The sequence below is a fragment of the Orycteropus afer genome, unplaced genomic scaffold, assembly GCF_000298275.1.
Source record: "Orycteropus afer afer isolate SDZICR_OR568_19922 unplaced genomic scaffold, OryAfe1.0 scaffold00068, whole genome shotgun sequence".
In the NCBI taxonomy this organism is placed as follows: domain Eukaryota; kingdom Metazoa; phylum Chordata; class Mammalia; order Tubulidentata; family Orycteropodidae; genus Orycteropus; species Orycteropus afer.
This window is the reverse complement of record NW_006921655.1, coordinates 2,202,160-2,222,807: the sequence shown is the minus strand read 5'-3', so window position 1 is coordinate 2,222,807 and position 20,648 is coordinate 2,202,160. Positions and strand designations below refer to the sequence as shown.

At 38.3% G+C, this 20,648-nt stretch overlaps 1 protein-coding gene across 1 annotated transcript in view; it reads left to right on the top strand.

Moving 5' to 3' along the window:
• Positions 1 to 20,648, top strand: part of EIF2AK4 (eukaryotic translation initiation factor 2 alpha kinase 4) — a gene marked incomplete at its 5' end in the record, with an annotated part of 148,113 nt that overhangs the window by 92,193 nt on the left and 35,272 nt on the right. Inside the window, 9 exons of the mRNA XM_007940511.1 lie at positions 2,303 to 2,360; positions 2,866 to 2,945; positions 6,123 to 6,224; positions 8,323 to 8,376; positions 10,250 to 10,486; positions 11,534 to 11,609; positions 11,817 to 11,938; positions 19,040 to 19,089; positions 19,972 to 20,140. Of these exons, the coding sequence (XP_007938702.1) occupies positions 2,303 to 2,360; positions 2,866 to 2,945; positions 6,123 to 6,224; positions 8,323 to 8,376; positions 10,250 to 10,486; positions 11,534 to 11,609; positions 11,817 to 11,938; positions 19,040 to 19,089; positions 19,972 to 20,140 (948 nt within the window). The remainder of the gene's footprint in view (positions 1 to 2,302; positions 2,361 to 2,865; positions 2,946 to 6,122; positions 6,225 to 8,322; positions 8,377 to 10,249; positions 10,487 to 11,533; positions 11,610 to 11,816; positions 11,939 to 19,039; positions 19,090 to 19,971; positions 20,141 to 20,648) is intronic.

Genomic DNA, 20,648 nt, shown 5'->3' with positions numbered 1-20,648 from the left:
AAAAAAAAAAAAAAAAAGAGTGACTGTAAAAAGGAAATGGCATTTCAGATGGGCTTTAAAAGGTAGATTGGAACCAGGAGCAAACATTGAGGACACAGTGTGCTGATACCAGGGCAGAGGAATACAGAGAGAAGGAGCAGCATAAGCAAAGGCCCTGGGGTAAGCAAACGGGTTGTTTGAAGAACAGCATGCTATCTGGCTGGTTGGTTGAAACTATGAAGTGTAGTGGAGCATTGAGCAAGGAGGCTGGAAGGTAGAAGGGGAATCATGTAGGCAGCAGGCTTTGAGTGCCAGAGGATAAATTTTACTTAGAGTCATTGGGCAAAAAAAAAAAATCTATAGTAAATGCAGTTGAAGCTAAGGGTGATCAGAGAGGGAACTAGAGTTTGGATTAATGGCAAGAATAACTTTAGGTGCTAAATTAGGAGGTGAGGTTAGTCATGGAGAAGGAGGAGGTGTAAGGGGGACAGTAAAGATGTGGTCCTGACCATGGTCTCAGGGGACATCAAGCTCAATTGGCATAACATACTACATACAAACATTGTTCTACATCCTACTTTGGTGAGTAGTGACTAGAGTCTTAAAAGCTTTCAAGCAGACATCTAGATGCAGTAATGGGTCTCTCCTCATTCAAAGCAAAGAAGAATGAAGAAAACCAAAGACTCATGTAAACAATTAGTCCAAGGAACTAGTAGACTTTGCAGTCTTCAGCCTATGTGACCATGAGACCAGAAGAACTAGATGGTGCCCAGGTACCACTGTCAACCACTTGAATGGGGATCAGTATAGGAGATCATAGCTAGAGAAAGCGATGTGGAGCAGAACTCAAAATCATGAAAAGAAAGACCAGGTTTGCTGGTCTGTAGAGTCTGGTGAGACCCCTGAGACTATGGCTTCTAGTTACCTTTCAGGTCTGGAACTGAACTCATTCCTGTGGCTTCCAGCCAAACAATAGATAGGCTTGTGAGCTGAACATTTACATAAGGTAGATAAACTTGGAGCCATCAGTTGTGGGAGAACAGAAGGGCAGTGTTTGCACAGGGAGATGGTTCGGGATAGGAGTGCATGGGAGGAAAGGACACAGGGAAGCGGTAACTACAGAGGAAGTGAGAAGAGAGCTGTTACAGTGAGGGGAATTGCAGTCAGTGTCATGAAACAAAATGTGTAGCAACTGCTGTATGGAAAATGAATTTGCTCTGTGAACTTTCACCTAAATCATGATAAAAATAAGAAAAAAAAAAAAAAAAGATGTGGTCTTGACCAGAACAGTGGCTCATGTAAAGGCTGCTCTAAGACTAAGGGAGGCCCAATGGTAGAGTTCTTGATTTCCAAACTTGTTTAGCTTGAAGTGGGTAAGAACAAGAGTTCTGGACTCGCGCTGACCTGGGTGAGAGTCTCAGCTTTGCCACTTTATGGTATGACCTTGGGCAAGTTAATTAACTTTCTACCTCATAGTTTCTACCTCATAGGGTTGTCAGCATGATAATATGTGAATGTAGGTAAAGCATCTGGAACAGTGCCTTGCGTTAGCATGTTAAAGCTGCTTTTGTTGATTGTGGTAGTTAAAATAGAAACTGTGGAATGATGTCATAAAAAGGGTGGTTTAGAGTAATGGGTGAAACAATGCTGTTATAAATACTGTGGAGGAAGGAGAGGCTACCTAGGGGGTATTAGTAGTGATGGTAGAATAGAATTGGGGACTAACCTCTAGGAAAGAAGAATAAAAATTAATCCAGAGAAAGTAACAGAAGTGGGAAAGTTAGAAGAGGGTCTATTGGTATATTGTTTTTTGAAATACACTATTAATCTATTTTATAAAGAGCTCTGGTGGCGTAGTGCCTAAGGCATTTGACTGCTAACCAGAAGGTTGATGATTCAAACCCACTATCCGTTCCTCAGAAGGAAGGTTGGGCAATCTACTTCCTTAGAAATACAGCCTCAGAAACTCAAGGAAGGGTCGCTAATGAGTCAAATTGACTGAACGGTAGTGAGTTGAGTTTTTTAATAATCTATTTTGGTATTTGAAAATAAATTTGTTTCTATGAACTTGCGAATGTTTCTCCACTGAAGAGTAAGTTACGTAGGGAATTACCCTCCTCCCTCTTCATTTCAGTGGGTTTCCTGCGAGCCTCATATTAGTGGATTAACTAAACAAATACAATTTTGAACTCAAAAAAGGCATTATTATAATTATTTTGATTTCAGTGTAATATTTTTCACTCAGTCTTCATTTAGAAATGGATAAGCCATTCCTGTGGAATAATACAACATTTTTGACATTTGGTTTACTTGTATTTTTTAGGCCGATGGCAAACAAGATGATCAGGCAGGAGATCACTTGATTAAATCAGACCCCTCAGGTAAATCCAGAAGACTGTATAATTAATGAGTGAGTTAAAAAGCAGACCACAAAACTTCTTAACCCAAAACCTGTTTGTCATTTGTAAAGACTTTATTCAAAGCAAATTATGTATTAAATTAACAAAAGTATAAAAATACTTTTTTCCCCACTGTGTTGATGTTCGCCAGTACTCTAAAAATCAGAGCTTATGTTAGTAAGATAACTAGCTCCTGTGGGTAGCCAGTTATACTTTGTTATGCCCCAAGTGGCAAGGTGATGCTACATCATGACCTGGTCTGTCTTTATCTGGTACTGTCCCTCCTCTGCAACAGGTAAGACATCTCTGTGTAGAAAAGTATGTGGCCATGCATGACTTAAAGTTAATTGTCTTATAAAGTGCACATTACATTATATGTCATGCTTCACTCTTAAGATATCCTTTGTTTTTTTTCTTTTCAATAAAAATTTGTCTTATCAATAAGTCCTAGTATTGGAAAGCTTTCCTACTTCCTTTCTCCACACAGGTCATTTGACTGGGATGGTTGGCACTGCCTTGTATGTAAGCCCAGAGGTCCAAGGAAGCACCAGGTCTACATACAACCAGGTAAGGGAAAAAAGCCTTTAGGTGAGCTGTAGGTGTCTCAAGAGTGAGATGGTAAGAACATCAAGATCAAGTTGCTTAACCCCGTTTAGTCATTTAGGTTTTAGTCAGTCATTCACTCAATATATATGTATACAAAAAGGGTAATGGTAATGGTTGTACATGAGGAATGTAATCAATATCACTAACTTATACATGAAAAAATATCAAATTGGCAAATGTTTGGTTATACATGTTTTTACCACACTTTGTTTATACACATACTCACTTTTACTTATACACCTGTTTGTCATTTGTAAAGACTTTATTCAAAGCAAATTATGTATTAAATTAACAAAAGTATAAAAATACTTTTTTCCCCACTGTGTTGATGTTCGCTGGTACTCTAAAAATGGAGTACCTCCTCCATACAGGGCACATGGTACCCAAGGGTAGTGACCAAACCCCGCACTGCTGTCAAGGAGCTTATAGTCCATCCATGCATCCAAGCACTGGAAGCACCAGGAAAGAGTCAGTCATGTGATTAGACAGACATGGCCCCAGCTCTCAGGGAGCTTATCCAGTGGTAGAAGAAACAAGTAGGAAGAAATGAAAGAAGTAATCACAAATAATGTTAGGTGCTAAGAAGTTAAGAGATGAGATCCAGTACCCAGACCACAATGGGGCATCTTTAGATAAAGTGATCAGAGAAGGCCTTTAAGAGAGGATGGTGTTTAGAATAAAGGATGAGAAGGGACAAGCCATGCAGTTTTGGGTGATGGAGCATGCCTTGGAGGGAAAAGGGATGAAGCAGAGGCAATACAGCATGTGTAAAGAGAAGTCCCTGGGTGAGAGATAGCTTGGCACAGTTAAGTTAAAGTTAAAGCCACTGTGACCACAGCATGGTGAACAGTAACAGAAGGAGAGAGAGGCGTGAAGTGAAGCTGGAAAAGAGGGCAGGTAAGCAGGGTCAGGGCAGCCATGGTAAGGAGTGTGGATTTTAATGGAAGTGCATAAAGAGCCCTGAAGACTTTCAAGGAAGAGTTCACTCTAGCTGCTGCCAGGAGGCTGTGCAGACATGCAGTGGAGAGGCTGATAGCCAGAATGAGAGTGGTAGCAGTTGAGATGGAGAGAAGCATGCTGATGTGAGATACGTTTTAGAGGGAAAGTGACATGATCTTTTGATGGAATGGATGTCAGGTGAGGAAAAGCAAAGAAAAACGTACAGTGCCCAGGTTTCTGCCTGGAGCAACAGGGAGAAGGCCAGCTGACCAAGTTGACAAAGCCTGGGGAAAAACATATGGGGAAGGAGGAGAAGATGGCAAGAAAATTTCGTTTGAGACATGGTAAGTTTGAAATGGCTGATAAGGAAAACAGAGCTGTCCAGTAGGCTGTTATAAACCCAAGACTTGAGTTCAAAGGAAAGGTCAGAGTCAGAGAAATTTGAGTGTCCTCAGCAAGCAGATGGGATTTAAAGCCCTGTGACTGAGCGAGATCACCTAAGGCACCTAATTTAAATAATTAGGCAAGTCATTTACATCAAAGCTTATGGTCAGGCTTGCAGTGGAAACTCAAGCCTCGGTTTTGCTTCTGACAGGGAGCACTGAACAATGACATCAAAGCATCTAGACTTGAAACAGACCACCTAAGATCCAAACAAAGTGAGGGCATGGAAAGATGGACGTGCACAACCATGGGTGTGGGAGGACACATCTGATGTCATCTTCTTGGGTCATTTTGGCAGAGTGTAGTACAGTCCTTCAAAGTGCCCTATCCCTTGGCTTAGCACTTCTACCTTTAGAAGTTTTGTTGTTGTTGTTATGTGCCGTCGAGTCAGACCCAACTCATAGCGACCCCACCTTGGGTTTCCCAGGAGGGGAATCACTACGGAAGTAGATTGCCAAACCTTCCTTCCAAGGAGTGGCTGGTGGGTTTGAACCGCCAGCCTTCTGGTTAGGGAATAACCAGGGACATCCAGAAAGATTTACATGAAAGGGGGTCATAAATGTTATATGATCTCATTAATATGAAATACCTAGAATAGGCAAATACGTAGGGGTCAGAATTTAATAGTGGTTATGGAGGGTGGAAAAGAGGGAGAATGGGGGCATTATTGTTTAGGAAACATTGACTTTATGGGGATGAAAAACTTGGCAAAGAGTATTAGTGATACATAACATGATTTTATGTAATTGATCTCACCGAATTATATACATGGAAAACGTTGAGTTGACAAACGTTGAGTTGACAAATATTGTGCTATCTGTATTTTTACAATAAAAAGGGGAATTATCACAGCATTGTTTATAACAGTAAAAATAGCTGAATGTTTAAAACTAGGGAACTAGCTAAATAAATTATGGGACACCCACATAATCGAATACTATATGTCATTAAGGTCATGTTTTAAAAAATGATACAATAATGTAGAACAATAGTCTCCTTATACAAATGATAGTGTGGTTCTAGTCTTGTAGCATGTGCATGTGTGTATATACAGAGAAAAAAAACCACAAAGTGGGTGTATATTAAACATCAATAGTAAAAATCCCTGAGTTGTGGGATTATGGGTGATTTCTCTTTTATTCTTGGTGCTTTTCTGTAAGTTCCAGTTTTTCAACAGCCAACATGCATAGAAAATGTCATGATGAAAGTTTGTTTTTAAGACTTCAGAGGTCACTGGTGATAATTCAGGAGACTCTCCTGCTAATATTTGAGTCCAAATTCATTTTAAGAGTTTTTCTTGAAAATAATCTTTCCCAGCCTGCTGTGTCCTTTTCCAGTCCTCATTGGTGTGTCTTTGCCATCAGTAGCTTACCTTTGCTATTAGCTGCAGATTTGGTTCTCTGTTTCACTTTTAAGATGATTAGTAAAGATATAAAACAAAGCAGTGTCTAATGACAAATCTTAGTTGACCTTTCTCATTAGCCATTATTTCAGCCTTCAGCCAGTGTTTAGCCAGTTGCAATGCATTTTCAAGGAAAAGGATGAGAGAAATCAGGCCAAATATATTATCACAATGTAAAGATAAAATATCTCACTTAAATTTTATAATTCTTTAAAATAATCAATTTTTTTTGTGTGTGAGGCTTGTTTTCCATTCATGCAGACTTTATTCCAGCTAACAGTGCTCATCCTACAATTCTGTGATAAATCATACTTTCATGTCAAGGCTCATTAAATACAATTTTTCCCCCTTAGAAAGTGGATCTCTTCAGCCTGGGTATTATCTTCTTTGAGATGTCCTATCATCCCATGGTCACAGCCTCTGAAAGGATCTTTGTTCTCAACCAACTCAGAGATGTATGTATCATGTATCTTATTGCATAAATTTGCAGTATCCTGAATCTCACCATGGAGATCAGAATTCAAGATAGGGTGTTTCTCTGGTCCTTACCATAGAGAAGGGGCTTTTCTACTATAATTTTAATGACGTACTTGCCAGGCTAACCACTTCTTTCGTTTGCAGTGAAACATTTGCTTAGCTAGGGGAAGTCACCTCAGTTCACGTCTTATAAGTAGTAGTTTTGGTTGCCAAATACTGTCACCACTTAGAAGAGATCTTATTGGTCTCTCTTCTGTATGTCTAGTAGATGGGGATTTTCCTTTGCTTAGATACCACCAATGATGAGAAACTGTCCCAAGTTTTGTTTTGTTTTTGGAGATCTTACCTGCAGAAGAGGTCCCTGGGTGGTAAAAGTGGTTCGCAATCAGCTGCTGACCTAAAAGTTGATGATTGGAACCCACCCAGTGGTGACACAGAAGAAATGCCTGGTAATCTGCTTCCGTAAAGATTACAACCAAGAAAACCCTATGGAGCAGTTCTACTCTGTAACTCATGGGGTCACCACGAGTCAGAATCGACTCAATGGCAACAGGTTTGTTTTTTGGTTTTCACCTGCAGAAATTGCTCAGTTATGATTACTTTTTTTTTTTTTTTAATTATTCTGAAAATTTTACTCTTGGTTTTGAAACAAAGGAGGAATCAAAAAAATTTTTTTATATTAATCAATACATTTACAGCAGAGGGGATGGGCAATAAAGGTAATGAATAATTAGTTCTAGAAATTAAAGATTACAGCTGAAAGGACCTGATGTAAGAAATGCCTAAAGAACACCACTTTGACCAGAAGTAAAAAGGGACCTTGGAAAATACCAGCCACTTGAACTGGGCTTACTTTTCTCACCCTGTGAAATTTTCATTTGTGTTCTTGGAATTAACCCTTGCCTCTGTTATTGCCCAAACTAAAATGGTCTAATGTCAGAGTGTGTGAGATCTACATTGGAAAATGGCAATAAGATTAAAATGGAGAGTTACAATTTAGATGAGGATAATTTAGATTCAGGTATTCATAAGCAAGAGAAATGAAAAGCCTTCTTTGTCCTTAGTGAACAAAACAAAGCAGGAATGTTTGTTAGGTTAAATCATAAATTATAACTAAGAATACTCATAGACATTTTGGAAAAGTTGAGTTGGTGTCTGTATACGTGGACAGCTGCATTCATATAGTACAGGAGTAAATGAAGTACCCTTGCTTTGACCTGTGAATGGTATTAGTTGATTATGTCCTTCATGAAGTGCCTTTCTTTAGTCTAAACATTCATGTTTGTTTCTCTCATTTGAAGAGTATCTAAACTTTCAAATTAGTCTTGTAATTGTAATCCTGTTTTTCAGAATGTTGAGAACATTTGGGGAAGTAGAGGTTTTCGTGTGAACATTTTTCTCTTATTCTGTGTTGGTGGTTTGATATTTTGCCTGTTTTCATCTCTGTGTTTAACAAAAAAGACTTTGTTTTTCTCTGTAACATTAGATTCTGAAATATTTTGACCTCAGTAGAGTTCCTCATGCCCCTTTGTAGTCAATTCCCTTCTCCCACATGGCAACCACTGATCTTCCTTAAGGCACAATAGTTTTTCCTTACTAGAATTTCAAACAAATGGATTCATAATGGACTTAGGCTTTTGTGCCTAGCTTGATTTAGCTTTGGAGACTTGAACCTGTTGCATGTATATTCGTAGTTTGTTTCTTTTAATTACTGTGTTGTATTCCATTTTATGGATATGACCGCAGTTTGTTTGTGACTTATTTGCCGCTTGACGGACATTTACATTGTTTACAGTTCATGACCATTATGAATAAACCTACTAAGAACAACAATTAAAAAAACTTTATCCTCAGGTGATGAGCTTTCTATAAACATAGGCCGTCATGTTTATTATAAATGAGTAATGTTTATATTAAAATGATACATATTTAGAAGAATGGGCATCAGGTTTTGTTTGGTCTTCCTTTGTTAGAAAATTTTTATTTCTACGTGGATTTTGTTGCTTCTGGAGAATAAATGCTTTCACTGTAGCAGTCTGCCAAGCATTGGCTGATTTGAATATAATATCCTTTCAGCCCACATCGCCTAAGTTTCCAGAAGACTTCGATGATGGAGAGCATACAAAGCAGGTAATTTTCTGATGCTTTAATTACTGTGTCTTCACTCTTGAGCTTTAATTACTATTTTTCTTCTTTTTCAATTAGTAATCTTCTGCCACTCATTCTCTTGTTCCCCGGGAAAAACATGGGGAAAATCATCCAGAAAATGAAGCACTTAACTGCTATTAGACTTGAAATACACCATAAAAACGCCAAGGACGGGCGCAGACAATTAACAAACTGCGGGATTCTTTTGTGGGGCTCCTTGTGCTTTTGGAGTGCTATTTGGCCCCTGGCATAAGAGTTGTAAAGAAAAAAAAAAAAAAGCTAAGAACTGTAAGAAGGAAAAATATTGTTTAAAACTATAATTTTGTTCTGTTGTATGGTTGAAGTAGCTCAGATTATGAAGTGGGAGGGTTGCATTTTCTAGACAGTCTGATGTTACAGTATTTTAAAGCCAAAAAAAATGTTCTCCTCCATACTACAAATACCTGAGTGTATGTATATATGCTTGTAATGTATGTACGTATGTGTGTAATATTGGCTTCTGGCTAATGATTAGTGAATTTGTGTGTATCATGCTCCTGTCGTGGCTTCTCTTAGTGCTGACTGTTTGTCTTGGTGAGGCCTTCTTCACTGGTCAATGCTCTTATCATGTAGTTTAATCCTTAAACTGACTTTTATTAATAATTATAATCAAGGTAGAATCTCTTGTTTAAATTATTGACATTGAAAACATAAGCCTAGATAAAACAGTGCATTAATTTACTATTTTTTGCTTATTGGTTATGAATCTGGGTAGACATGTCACTTAACCTTTCTAGACTTTAATTTTCCTCACGTGTCAAATAAAGGAATAAAATACCTTTTATTTGTTATTAGCACTAACATTCTATATTTATGGGTATAACTACCTCATTATTTAAATAGTGTAGAACCATTGGAAAATGCATTGAGTTGTGTTTCTACTTCTTTTGTTAGCTGTTAGCATTTATTTGAATGGAGTCCTTTCTGTGTTTCTAGATGTCATAAGTAAGTGTTCATGTCATAGCCTTTACCTATGACAAGCTCAGTCTTATTCATTATTTCCACATGTCTAAAGCTATCATGGATAGGAAGAACTTTATTAAAACTACAAACACAAGAGCATCTGTGTATTTATTTCAGCCTAAGACAGTGACAGGGCGTGGGAAGAATATTTAAAACATATGTAATTGGAAAATGCTTAATAAACTTCATCTAGAAACTAAGGGTCTCGGATCTCTGAAATAGTTCTTTAACTCTTTATTATAAACAAGAGAATTAAGAATCATTAAGGAACTTTTCAAAGGTTTAGATTGCCTTCTAATGGTTCCCTGCTCAATGAGGTGTTAGCTGTGAAGGTATAGGAAATGAGTAACGTAAAGTGAGAGACTTTGAGAGAGTGGTATCAATACTAGTAACATAAATGATCAAAAAAATAAAAACAAAATGTTTCATATTGCTTTAAGGATTCTCTTTTAACATTATGATGCTACTGTGCATCATAATTTCTATCAAAATTAGGCATTTGAAGCTATTTGTTTTATGTTCTCACATCTTTTTTACACAATAGCGTATGTATTTATATTGTGTGTGTTCTCCTTCTGCATAATTAAGTTGAGTTTTTGGTTGTTTCTGATAATAAAATATAAAGAAGAGCCTTACTTTAAAAAAAAATTATATTACATTGTTACACAACTCTGTGGCCATAATTAAGTATAGAAAGAAAATAAATTCAGATATATCCAAAACACCAGTTAAAATACACCATGCGTAGGACGTACAACTTTTGTTTGGCCTAAACCAGCCACTGACTTGTCTGGAGAATTCCTGAGTGTTTTCCATTGCATCCCATCAGTGGTATGCCTGGGTTTCCTTATAGAAATCTGTCATCTCCTGGCTGTTGAACCATGACCCAGCCAAGCGGCCCACAGCCACAGAACTGCTGAAGAGTGAGCTGCTGCCCCCACCCCAAATGGAGGAATCAGAGCTACATGAGGTGCTGCACCACACCCTGGCCAATGTAGATGGGAAGGCCTATCGCACCATGATGGCCCACATCTTCTCTCAACACATCTCCCCTGCTATTGATTACACCTACGACAGCGACATCTTGAAGGTGGGCTGGTTCACAAAGAGAGCTTACTTAACCTGGTCCACAAAAGGATCAAGTCAGTCCCTATTCCTTAATGCCTTCAACCTAAAATTCTTAATCAAAGGTCCGTGAAACCCCTACAAATATATGCAAAATTTGTATATATGCATTATTCTGGGAAGAGCAACACTTTTAATCACTTACTTAAAGGAGTTCTTAATGCAAAAGAATTTACCTACCCAAAAGATTAAGTAGGGGAGTACATTTAGAGAAAGGGCCTAGATGGTTTGAGACATAGCCAGGTTTGGGAGACTTCAGCATTTTATTTCTTTAAAACAAAAGAAGTTTTCAAGCAATATAGCAAAATGTTAAAATTTGATGAAGCAGGGTGGTCGATCTACGGATATCTGTCATATTCTCTGTAAGTTTCTGGATGGTTAAAATGTAATTTTAAACTTTAGAGTAATAGAATAGTGGTAAAATTTGTGAAATATTAGTACAGGTTTTAGGAGCCAAACATAGTTTTTGCTGCCAGGCAATATTAGAAGTACAGTTGCAGAATTATAGTATCTTTTTACATTATCTGTTTCTCCAAATGTGAAACTGTATTACTTTATAATAAGGAAGAAATGAGAAAAAAAACACTTCACAAAATATGTAAATGCCACATAGCTTTCAGCAGGCCTACTGTGAATGCTTTTAAGTGTGTGGGAGGTGGGCTTGATGCCTTCAGGTCTATTTGTTCTCTTAATAGTGTCCCTAAAAGTCGCACAGAGAACATTTATATTTGATTAGCTGTCTCTGAAAGGCGTATATCAAAGTGCTTTAGAGATTGGACTTTGAGCCCTGATGGCCTTCCCCTTGCTAAAAAGGCGAGCTCTCAAATTCTGAAGCAGATGTGTTATAAGACACAGTCTCTTCTTCCCTGAATTTGTTCAAAGATGTGCTGACTTACTGAGATTTCTTGTATGACCTTGGAAATATGCAGTGGAATGCCTACTGCAAGCTACAAATTAATATTTTAGGGCATTTCTTTGATTAGGCTTTAATTTTAATTGGTCATATTTTTAGGGCAACTTCTCAATCCGCACAGCCAAGATACAGCAACATGTGTGTGAAACCATTATTCGCATCTTTAAAAGACACGGTATGTCCCTTTCAAAAGAACTCATTCCTTCTCAAGAGATTTTCTTTTTTTTCATCATTAGAAAGTAACATTTGTGGACTTAAGTACAACTTTTTTACTTTTAAATTCCATTGTAAGCAGTTCATTAGGATTTGTGTTCATTTTAAGTTGCCTCCTACAAAGAATGAGAACAGGATGATCAATTTTTTTTTTTCTAATTTGGTACAGGAGCTGTTGAATTATGTACCCCATTGCTGCTTCCCCAAAACAGGCAACTATATGAGCACAACGAAGCTGCCTTATTCATGGACCATAGCGGGATGCTGGTGATGCTTCCTTTCGACCTGCGGGTGAGGCTGGGGGTGCTCCACTGACCGTCTGGATGGCATGTGTGGTCACAGTGATGCTGTCTGTGTTTAAGGATTGCCTCTACCCATCATCAGTTTCTCTAGGCTTATATTCTAAATGCCACCTTTAGAAACTTCCTCTTAAGAGTGTTCACAGGCTGAGAATATTATTGGGATTTAGTAAATGTTTGACCCTACATTCATCCACCTGGTGATGCACAAGTGCTTATGATGGCTTTACTTTCTAGAACCCTGCATTCTCACAACTCAGTGTTGATCTTCGTGACAAATGGCCATAGTCAGTTAACCTGGCCAATTCAGATAAATAAGTGTAATTTTTTTCTTTACTTCCTGAATAGATCTTCAGTAACATTTTAGCATGTTAATGTTTCTTGTAATTGTGAGTTGGCTCCAACTCGTGGCATGTTAATGTCTGGGACAATTAAATTCTTGTATGAGCAAGTAATGAGCTCTAGTGGTATAGTAGGACCTCTGGTAGCACAGTGCCTGAGGCACTTGACTGCTAACCAGAAGGCTGGCAGTTCAAACCCATCAGCCACTCCTCGGAAGGAAGATGGGGCAATCTACTTCCATAGTGATACTGCCTCAGAAACCCAAGGAGGGGCCGCTATGAGTCAGGTCAGACTCAACGGCACATAACAACTACAACAACAACAGTGGTATAGTGGTTAATGCATTTGACTACTAACCAAAAGGTCAGTGGTTCAAATCCATCAACTGCTCCATGGAAGAAGGATGAGACAGTATGCTTCTATAAAGATGTACAGCCTTGGAAACCCTATGGGGCAGTTCTCTGTTCTATAGGGTTGCTTTGAGTTAGAATAGACTTGACGGTGTTAGATTTGGTTTGGTTTTGGTTTCAGCAAATATCTCTTCTAATTTGGTATGGTATTTTTTTTACATGCTTGCTTTCTTCTGACCTCCCAGGACTCCCTTTAACAGCAGCATTCTTATCAATCATTCCATTCACATAGTATTGGCTACTAACAACTTCATCTATAACTTATACTGTAAACTGGAAGGAAACATGCAATGCAAATGACAGACAACTTGTTTTGTTTTGTTTTGCTTTGCTTTTTGGCCATACAGAAAGAGCTTAGAAATTGCAATCTCCCCTGCTTTTTTTTTTTTCCTTAAGGATGACAGCTTTGTAGAGAAATGAACAAAGGATATAATCAGACAGTTTGCAGAAGAAGAAAAGCATATGACTGATAAGCATCTGAAAAGTTGTTTAGCCTCACTAACAAGGAAATGCCATTCAAAGCTGTATCAGCTTCACCCATCAGTCTGGCAAAAATGGCAAGAGCACAGGGAAATAGGTACTTTGTTAATAGAAATGTAAATTGCTAAACCTATAGAAAAGTAACCTGAAAGCATTTAATAAAATGAAAAAAAAATTAATGCATTTTATTGAAATATAGTTTATGTACAGTGAAATACACAAAACTAAAGTGACATAGGTCTTTTTTTGGTTTGTTTTTTTTTTTGCAGTGTTCCCTCCCCTCCTCTCCCACCCCTGGCAACCAATAAAGAAAGTTTCCTTCCATATATAAACCTTTCCTTGATCCTCCACAACAATGAACTAATACTATATTTGTCCTTCTGTGATTGACTTATTTCACTCAGCATAATGTCCTCCAAGTTCATCCATATTAGCGGTGTTTTGCAGACTCTACATTATTTTTTAGTGCTGCGTAGCATTCCATTATGTGCATGTACCATAGTTTGGTGAAAAATGAAAAAAAATTTTATATGCACATATTTATATCCTTGGGTCCAAAATTCCCACTTTGAGGAATTTATCCAAAGAAATAAAAATACATTAGCATATGAATGTTAGAGTGTTTATTGCAGTATTGTTGTGGTAGTCAAAACAGAAAACATGTTCATCGATAGAAAAATGGCTAAATAAATACAGTGCATCAATATTATGTAATAATCAGTTACTAAAAACAAAATACAGATCTCTGTTTCATATAGATCAAATATATATATTATATTTTATTTGAACATACATATATGTAAATAGGAGCTCTGGTGGCATTTGACTGCTAACCAGAAGACTGGCAGTTCAAACCCACCAGCCACTTCTCGGAAGGAAGAATGGGCAATCTACTTCCATAGAGATACCACCTCAGAAACCCGAGGAGGCTTGCTATGAGTCAAAATCAACTCAATGGCAATGAGTTTGGTATATATAAATAGATCCATATCTATATCTGATCTGTAGGCATTTCTGTGGTAGCTGGAAAAAAAATAAATTTCAAAGGAATAGCTAATATAATCCCATTTTTGTTACGAAGAAATAAAAAGTTTTTATAAGAAAACCTGTGTACACATAAGGTACACTGTGTATGTGCATGTACGTAGTATGTGGAATGTACAAAGTATGAATCTAGGAAAATTGGAAGCTCTCAAAAATGAAATGGAATGAATAAAGATCAGTATCCTAGGCATTAGTGAGCTGAAATGAACTGGTTTTGGCCATTTTGAATCAGAGGATCATATGATCTGCTATGCAGGAAATGACAAATTAAAGAAGAGTGGCGTGGTACTCTTCATCACAAAGAGTGTATCAAGATCTATCCTGAAGTACAGTGCTGTCAGTGATAGGATAATATCCATATGCCTATGAGGAAGACCGCTTAATTACTACTATAATTCAAATTTATACACTAACCACCATAGTGAAAGATTGAGGAAATTAAAGATTTTTACCAACTTTTGCCATCTAAAATTGACCAAACATGCAGTCAAAATGTGTTAATTATCACTAGTGATTAGAATGCAAACATTGGAAACAAAGAAGAATCGCCAGTAGTTGGAAAATACAGCCTTGGTGATAGAAATAACACTAGAGATCACATGATAGAATTTTGTAAGACCAATGACTTATTCATTGCAAATACCTTTCTTCAGCAACACAAACGGTGGCTATACACATGGACTTTGCCAGACAGAGTGCACAAGAATCAGATTGAATACATCTGTGGCAAGAGGTGATGGAGAAACACCAAAACAAGTCCAGGAGCTGATTGTGGAACAGAACTGCTCAAATGCAAGTTCAAGTTGAAGCTGAAGATAATTAAAAGAAGTCCACGAAAGCCAAAATATGACTTTGATTATATCTCTCCTGAACTTAGAGAGCATCTAAAAGGTAGATTTGATGCATTGAACATCAGTGACCAAAAACCAGAGGAATTGCGGGATGACATCAAGAACATCATCCACGAAGAAAGCAGGTCATTACAAAGACAGGCAAGGAAGAAAAGACCAAAATGGATGTCAGAAGGGACTCTGACACTTGCCCTTGAATGGAAAGTAGCTAAAGCAAATGGAAGAATTGACAAGATAAAGGACCTGAACAGAAGATTTCAAAGAGCAGCTTGAGAAACAGAGTCAGTTATTATAATGAAACATTCAAAGACCTGGAGTTAGAACACCAAAAGGGAGGAACACACTCAGCATTTCTCAAGGGGAAAGAACAGAGGAAAAAATTTAAGCCTTGAATTAGAGTATTGAAAGATTCCATGGGCAATATGTTGAATGATGCAGGAAACATCCAAAGAAGATGGATGGAATACAGAGTCACTATACCAAAAAGAGTTGGTAGATGAACATCCATTTCAGAAGGTTGCATATGATCAAGAACCAATGGTATTGAAGGAAGAAGTCAAAGTTACACTGAAGGAATTGGTGAAAAACAAGGCTCCAGGAATTGAAAGAATACCCATTGTTGTTGCTATTGTTATTTGCCATCGAGTCAGACCCGACTCATAGCGACCCCTCCTTGGGTTTCCAAGGCAGTATCACTACAGAAGTAGGTTGCCCAACCTTCCTTCCGAAGAGTGGCTGGTGGGTAGAATACCCATTGAGAGGTTTTAACAAATGGATGCTGCACTGGAGGCACTCAGTCAGCTATGCCAAGAAATTTGGAAGATAGCCACCTGGCCAACTGACTGGAAGAGATCCATATTTGTACCCATTCCAAAGAAAAGTGATCCCACAGAATGTGAAAATTATTGACCAATGCCATTGATATTACATGCAATTAAAATCTTACTGAAGATAATTCAAAAACTGTTGCAGCAGTATATTGACAGAGAACTTCCAGAGATGCAAGCTGGATTCAAAAGGGGATGTGGAGGGAGGGATATCATTCCTGATGTCAGATGGATCTTGGCTCAAAGTAGAAAATACCAGAAGGTGTTTACTTGTGTTTTATTGACTATGCAAAAGCATTCAATTGTGTGGATCATAACAAATTGTAAATAACATTAAGAATGGAAATTCCAGAACACTTAACTGAACTCATAAGGAACCTGTACATAGACCAGGAGGCTGTCATTCAAACAGAGCAAAGGGGATACTGCATGGTTTAAAATCAGGAAGGTAATGTGTCAGGGTTTTGTCTCTTCACCGTACTTACTCAATCTGTATGCTGAGCAAATAATCCCAGAAACTGGATTATATGAAGAAGAACGTGGCATCAGGATTGGAGGAAGGCTCATTAACAGCCTGAGACACGCAGGCGACACAACTTTGTTTGTTGAAAGTGAGGAGGACTTGGAGCACTTACTGATGAAGATTAAAGACTGTAGTCTGCAGTATGGATTACACCTCAATATAAATAAAGCAGAAATCCTCACAACTGGACCTGTAAGCAGCATCACATTAAAGGGAGAAAAGATTGAAGTTGTCAAAGACTTCATATTACTTGGTTCTACAGTCAGTGCTAATGGAAGCAGCAGTCAAGACATCAAAAGACATATTGCATTGGGCAAATCTGTTGCAAAAGACCTCTTTCAAGTGCTGAAGAGCAAAGACGTCTCCTTGAGGACTAAGGTGTGCCTGAGACAAGCCATGGTATTTTCAGTCAACCTCATATGTATGTGAGAGCTGGACAATAAATAAGGAAGATTGGAGAACAGTCTTCATTGTTCAGTTATTGAACAATGATATTATTCAATAATTTCCACATTCTGTGGGATCACTTTTCTTTGGAATGGGTACAAATATGGATCTCTTCCAGTCAGTTGGCCAGTTCATGCTTTTGAATTGTGGTATTGGTGAAGAATTCTGAAAGTACCACAGACTGCTAAAAGAACTGACAAATCTGTCCTGGAGGAAGTGCAGCTGAAATGCTCCTTGGAAGCAAGGATGGCTAGACTTCGTCTCATCTACTTTGGTCGTATTATCAGAAGAGCCCATTCTCTGGAGAAGGATGTCATGCTTGGTAAAATGGAGGGTCAATAAAAAAGGGGAAGGCCCTCAACAAGATGGACTGACACAGTGGCTGCAGCAGTGGGCTCAGGTAGAGTAGGAATCATGAGGCTGGTATAGGACAGGTGTTGTTTTGTTCTGATGTACATAAGATCGCTATGAGTCAGAGATGACTCAATGGCACATAACAAGAAGAAAAAGTATGTGTGCAGGCATAAACACACTCTTACATGTATGTGATTGACCATACATTCCTGCTTATTTGTATGACCTTAGAGTAAAGTGACAAAAAATACACACAAACTTTAAACCTTATTTTCTGGAGTAGGGAGAATAGAATCAAGATGTCTCCTTTTTTATATATTCTATGTGTGTAGCTTATTCCAAACAACAAGGAGCAAATTTTGCTTTTATTGTTTAAGAAGAAATTCCTTCCATGTTCTTCTGTTTTTCTTCTGTAGTAAGTAAAGTGGCTTGGGATTATTTTAAGTTGTTGTTACTTGCCATTGAGTTGATTTGGACTTACGGTGACCCCACGTGTGCAGAATAGAACTGCTCTATAGGGTTTTCAAGGCTGTGACGTCAGCAGCAGAACGTCAGGATTTACTTCTGAGGTGCCTCTGTTGTTGTTTTTGTTATGTGCCCTTGAGTCGGACCCGACTAATAGTGACCCCTCCTTGGGTTTCCAAGGCAGTATCACTACGGAAGTAGATTGCCCCATCTTCCTTCCGAGGAGTGGCTGGTGAGTTTGAACCGCCAGCCTTCTGGTTAGCAGTCAAGTGCCTTAGGCACTACACTACCAGAGCTCCCAACAATCACTATGGAAGTAGATTGCCCAACCTTCTTTTGGGAGAGTGGCTTTAACCACCAGCCTTCTGATTACTACTCAGATGCCTTAGGCACTAGGCTACCTCTAGGTGGATTCTAGCCACTAACTTCTTGTCTAGTAGTTGCATGCTATGCTTAACCATTTGTTCCAGCCCGGAATTCCTTTATTTTAAGGGTGAACAAATAGTGTATTAGACAGTAAACACTTGTATAACTATATCATTGTACTAAAATTGCCTTCTGGTTCTCTAAGTATTGGAAAACTAAAGTGCAGATTTTTAAATATTACCTCCCTTTCTGTGAGCTATACAAATGTGAATAAATAAATAAAATGCCCTTTGAGAATTTGACCCATTAGTTAATGATGTTTGTCACATCTATTGGGATACTCTGACAATAGTTTTGTAAGTTGTGGTATCTAGTAAGAATTTTACTTAAAGAGATCTTTAGGAAAACAAAGAAATTTACCATAAGAAATACTACCCATTTTGATTCTTTTCACATAAATGACACTTTTCAAAAATTGTCACAGAAGATTTTAATTTTGATTTCCATTGGTTTTCATTTGCATAATAAAAGTTTAGCAGAGTGTATTTTCATTCCACTCCTCAGAAGGAAGATGGGGCAATCTACTTCCGTAGTGATACTGCCTCAGAAACCCAAGGAGGGGTCGCTATGAGTCGGGTCTGACTCAACAGCACATAACAACAACATTTCATTCAAAGGAAGGAGCTGTAATGTAGGGTGCCTCGATTTCAAAAGTTGATTTTTCTCAAATTTGAAAACCTAAGAAATGCCACAGTGAAATAGATAGTGGTTGAGTCTCAAGTATAGTCTATTGCTGACTAAAGTGCTCAGGAACATTTCAAGAGTGTGAGTGGTGATCAGTGTACAATCCTACGGATGCACCAAAAAGCACTGAAAAAGGGTGAATTTTATGGTACGTGAATTATGTCTCAATAAAGTTATTTTAAAAAAGGACTGTGGTAGTTGGCCTATCTTGGCATTGATCTTTAAAACTTTATCTTTCAGGTTCCTTTTGCAAGATACGTGGCAAGAAATAATATATTGAATTTAAAACGGTAAGAAACAATGGGGACTCCTTTTCAATAGCTGTGGGAAAGAAACCAAGAATGGCTGTTTTATCATCTGTAAAGAATTCTGGGTTCAGAGTATTGAGCTTGCAATATTGTCAGAAGTCAGTGTCCCCTTGAGAAGAAATAGCACAGTTGGGTTCCCTCTATTCCATGCCTCCTAAATGTCCCCCAAGCAACATCACTAATTATTCTCACAAATCGTTGCTTGAAAAAACATCTGGCTGTCTTTGATCACAGATGGCCCTTTTAGATTTTAGTTGGAGGGACAAATGGCCAGTGGTCTCTGTGTGAAAACTGCCTACACAGGTAAGTGAACAAAAGCTGCTTGTAGAGAAGCTGAAGTAAACCCAGCAGGAATGCTGAACCCAGAGGACCTCTAGGCAGTTAGCACTGGAAAAAGGTTTTCTGCACATTTAAATACCATAGGAGTCACCCACTGCAATCTTCATAAATTGGAAGGGTATTGTTGTCAAGGAGGCACTCTACTTTAAAGCTCTTGGAATGAAATCAAAGCTCGTTACCTGCGTTTGTTCTCAGCTGCAAGTGTGAACAATTAAAGTCATGGTCCTAAGGTCTAGGTATCCCTGTGAACAGAGTAAACACTTAAAGTAAAATTATAAGTTATGTTTGTGAAATTTCATCTCTCTTTCAAGCATTTAAAACAAAAGTTAAGCCTCATAGTTTACTAGTGGCAAAATGTAGAGCACAAGACAACACTGTTCTGGAACAATTCTGTCTAAGCCCAGCCAGTCAGACCACTGATTGATTGTTTCCATCTTTGTTTATTTTCTTTTGTTCAGCAATCTCTTACATAGATTTGCTTCCAGTAAACAATGACCTGTGAAATATGGCTTTCTCTCTCTCCAGATACTGTATAGAACGTGTGTTCAGACCTCGCAAGTTAGACCGATTTCATCCCAAAGAACTTCTGGAATGTGCATTTGATATTGTCACTTCTACCACCAGCAGCTCTCTGCCTACTGCTGAGATCATCTACACTATCTATGAAATCATCCAAGAGTTCCCCGTACTGCAGGTTCCTTCCCATACTTTAATTCTGAGATCCGCCCCCACTGCAGTCCTGCACCAGATGTGGTGGGGAGAGCAACAACTACAGAACCGCTTCCCAATGTGTGCCAGCGGTGAATCTTATTTTTACTGAAGTGAATTAAAACAATTTGATGATGTTGCTTTTGAGGTTAATCTCAGGCTCTTACCTCTATCTTCTCAGGAACTGGTATTGTTTTTGTTTGTTTTGCCTTGTTTGAAGGGAATGGTGATGTTTCTCTACCCATACTTCCAAAATGCAAGGAGTCGGGCTAAGATTCCTACTTAGGATGCTTTTAGCATGTTCAGAACCCTGCGTGGCTACTATATCTTATCTTTTAACTCCTCAGCTTCACTTTTCATCGTGTGTTTGCACATCACCTAAGCCAGTGGGACTGCTTCATACAAGTGTTTACTCTCGGCAGGCGTTCCCTCTACATCCCACAGAGATGCTCTGTTCACTGCCACCACCGTGCTGCTAGTTGCAGTGTTGCTTT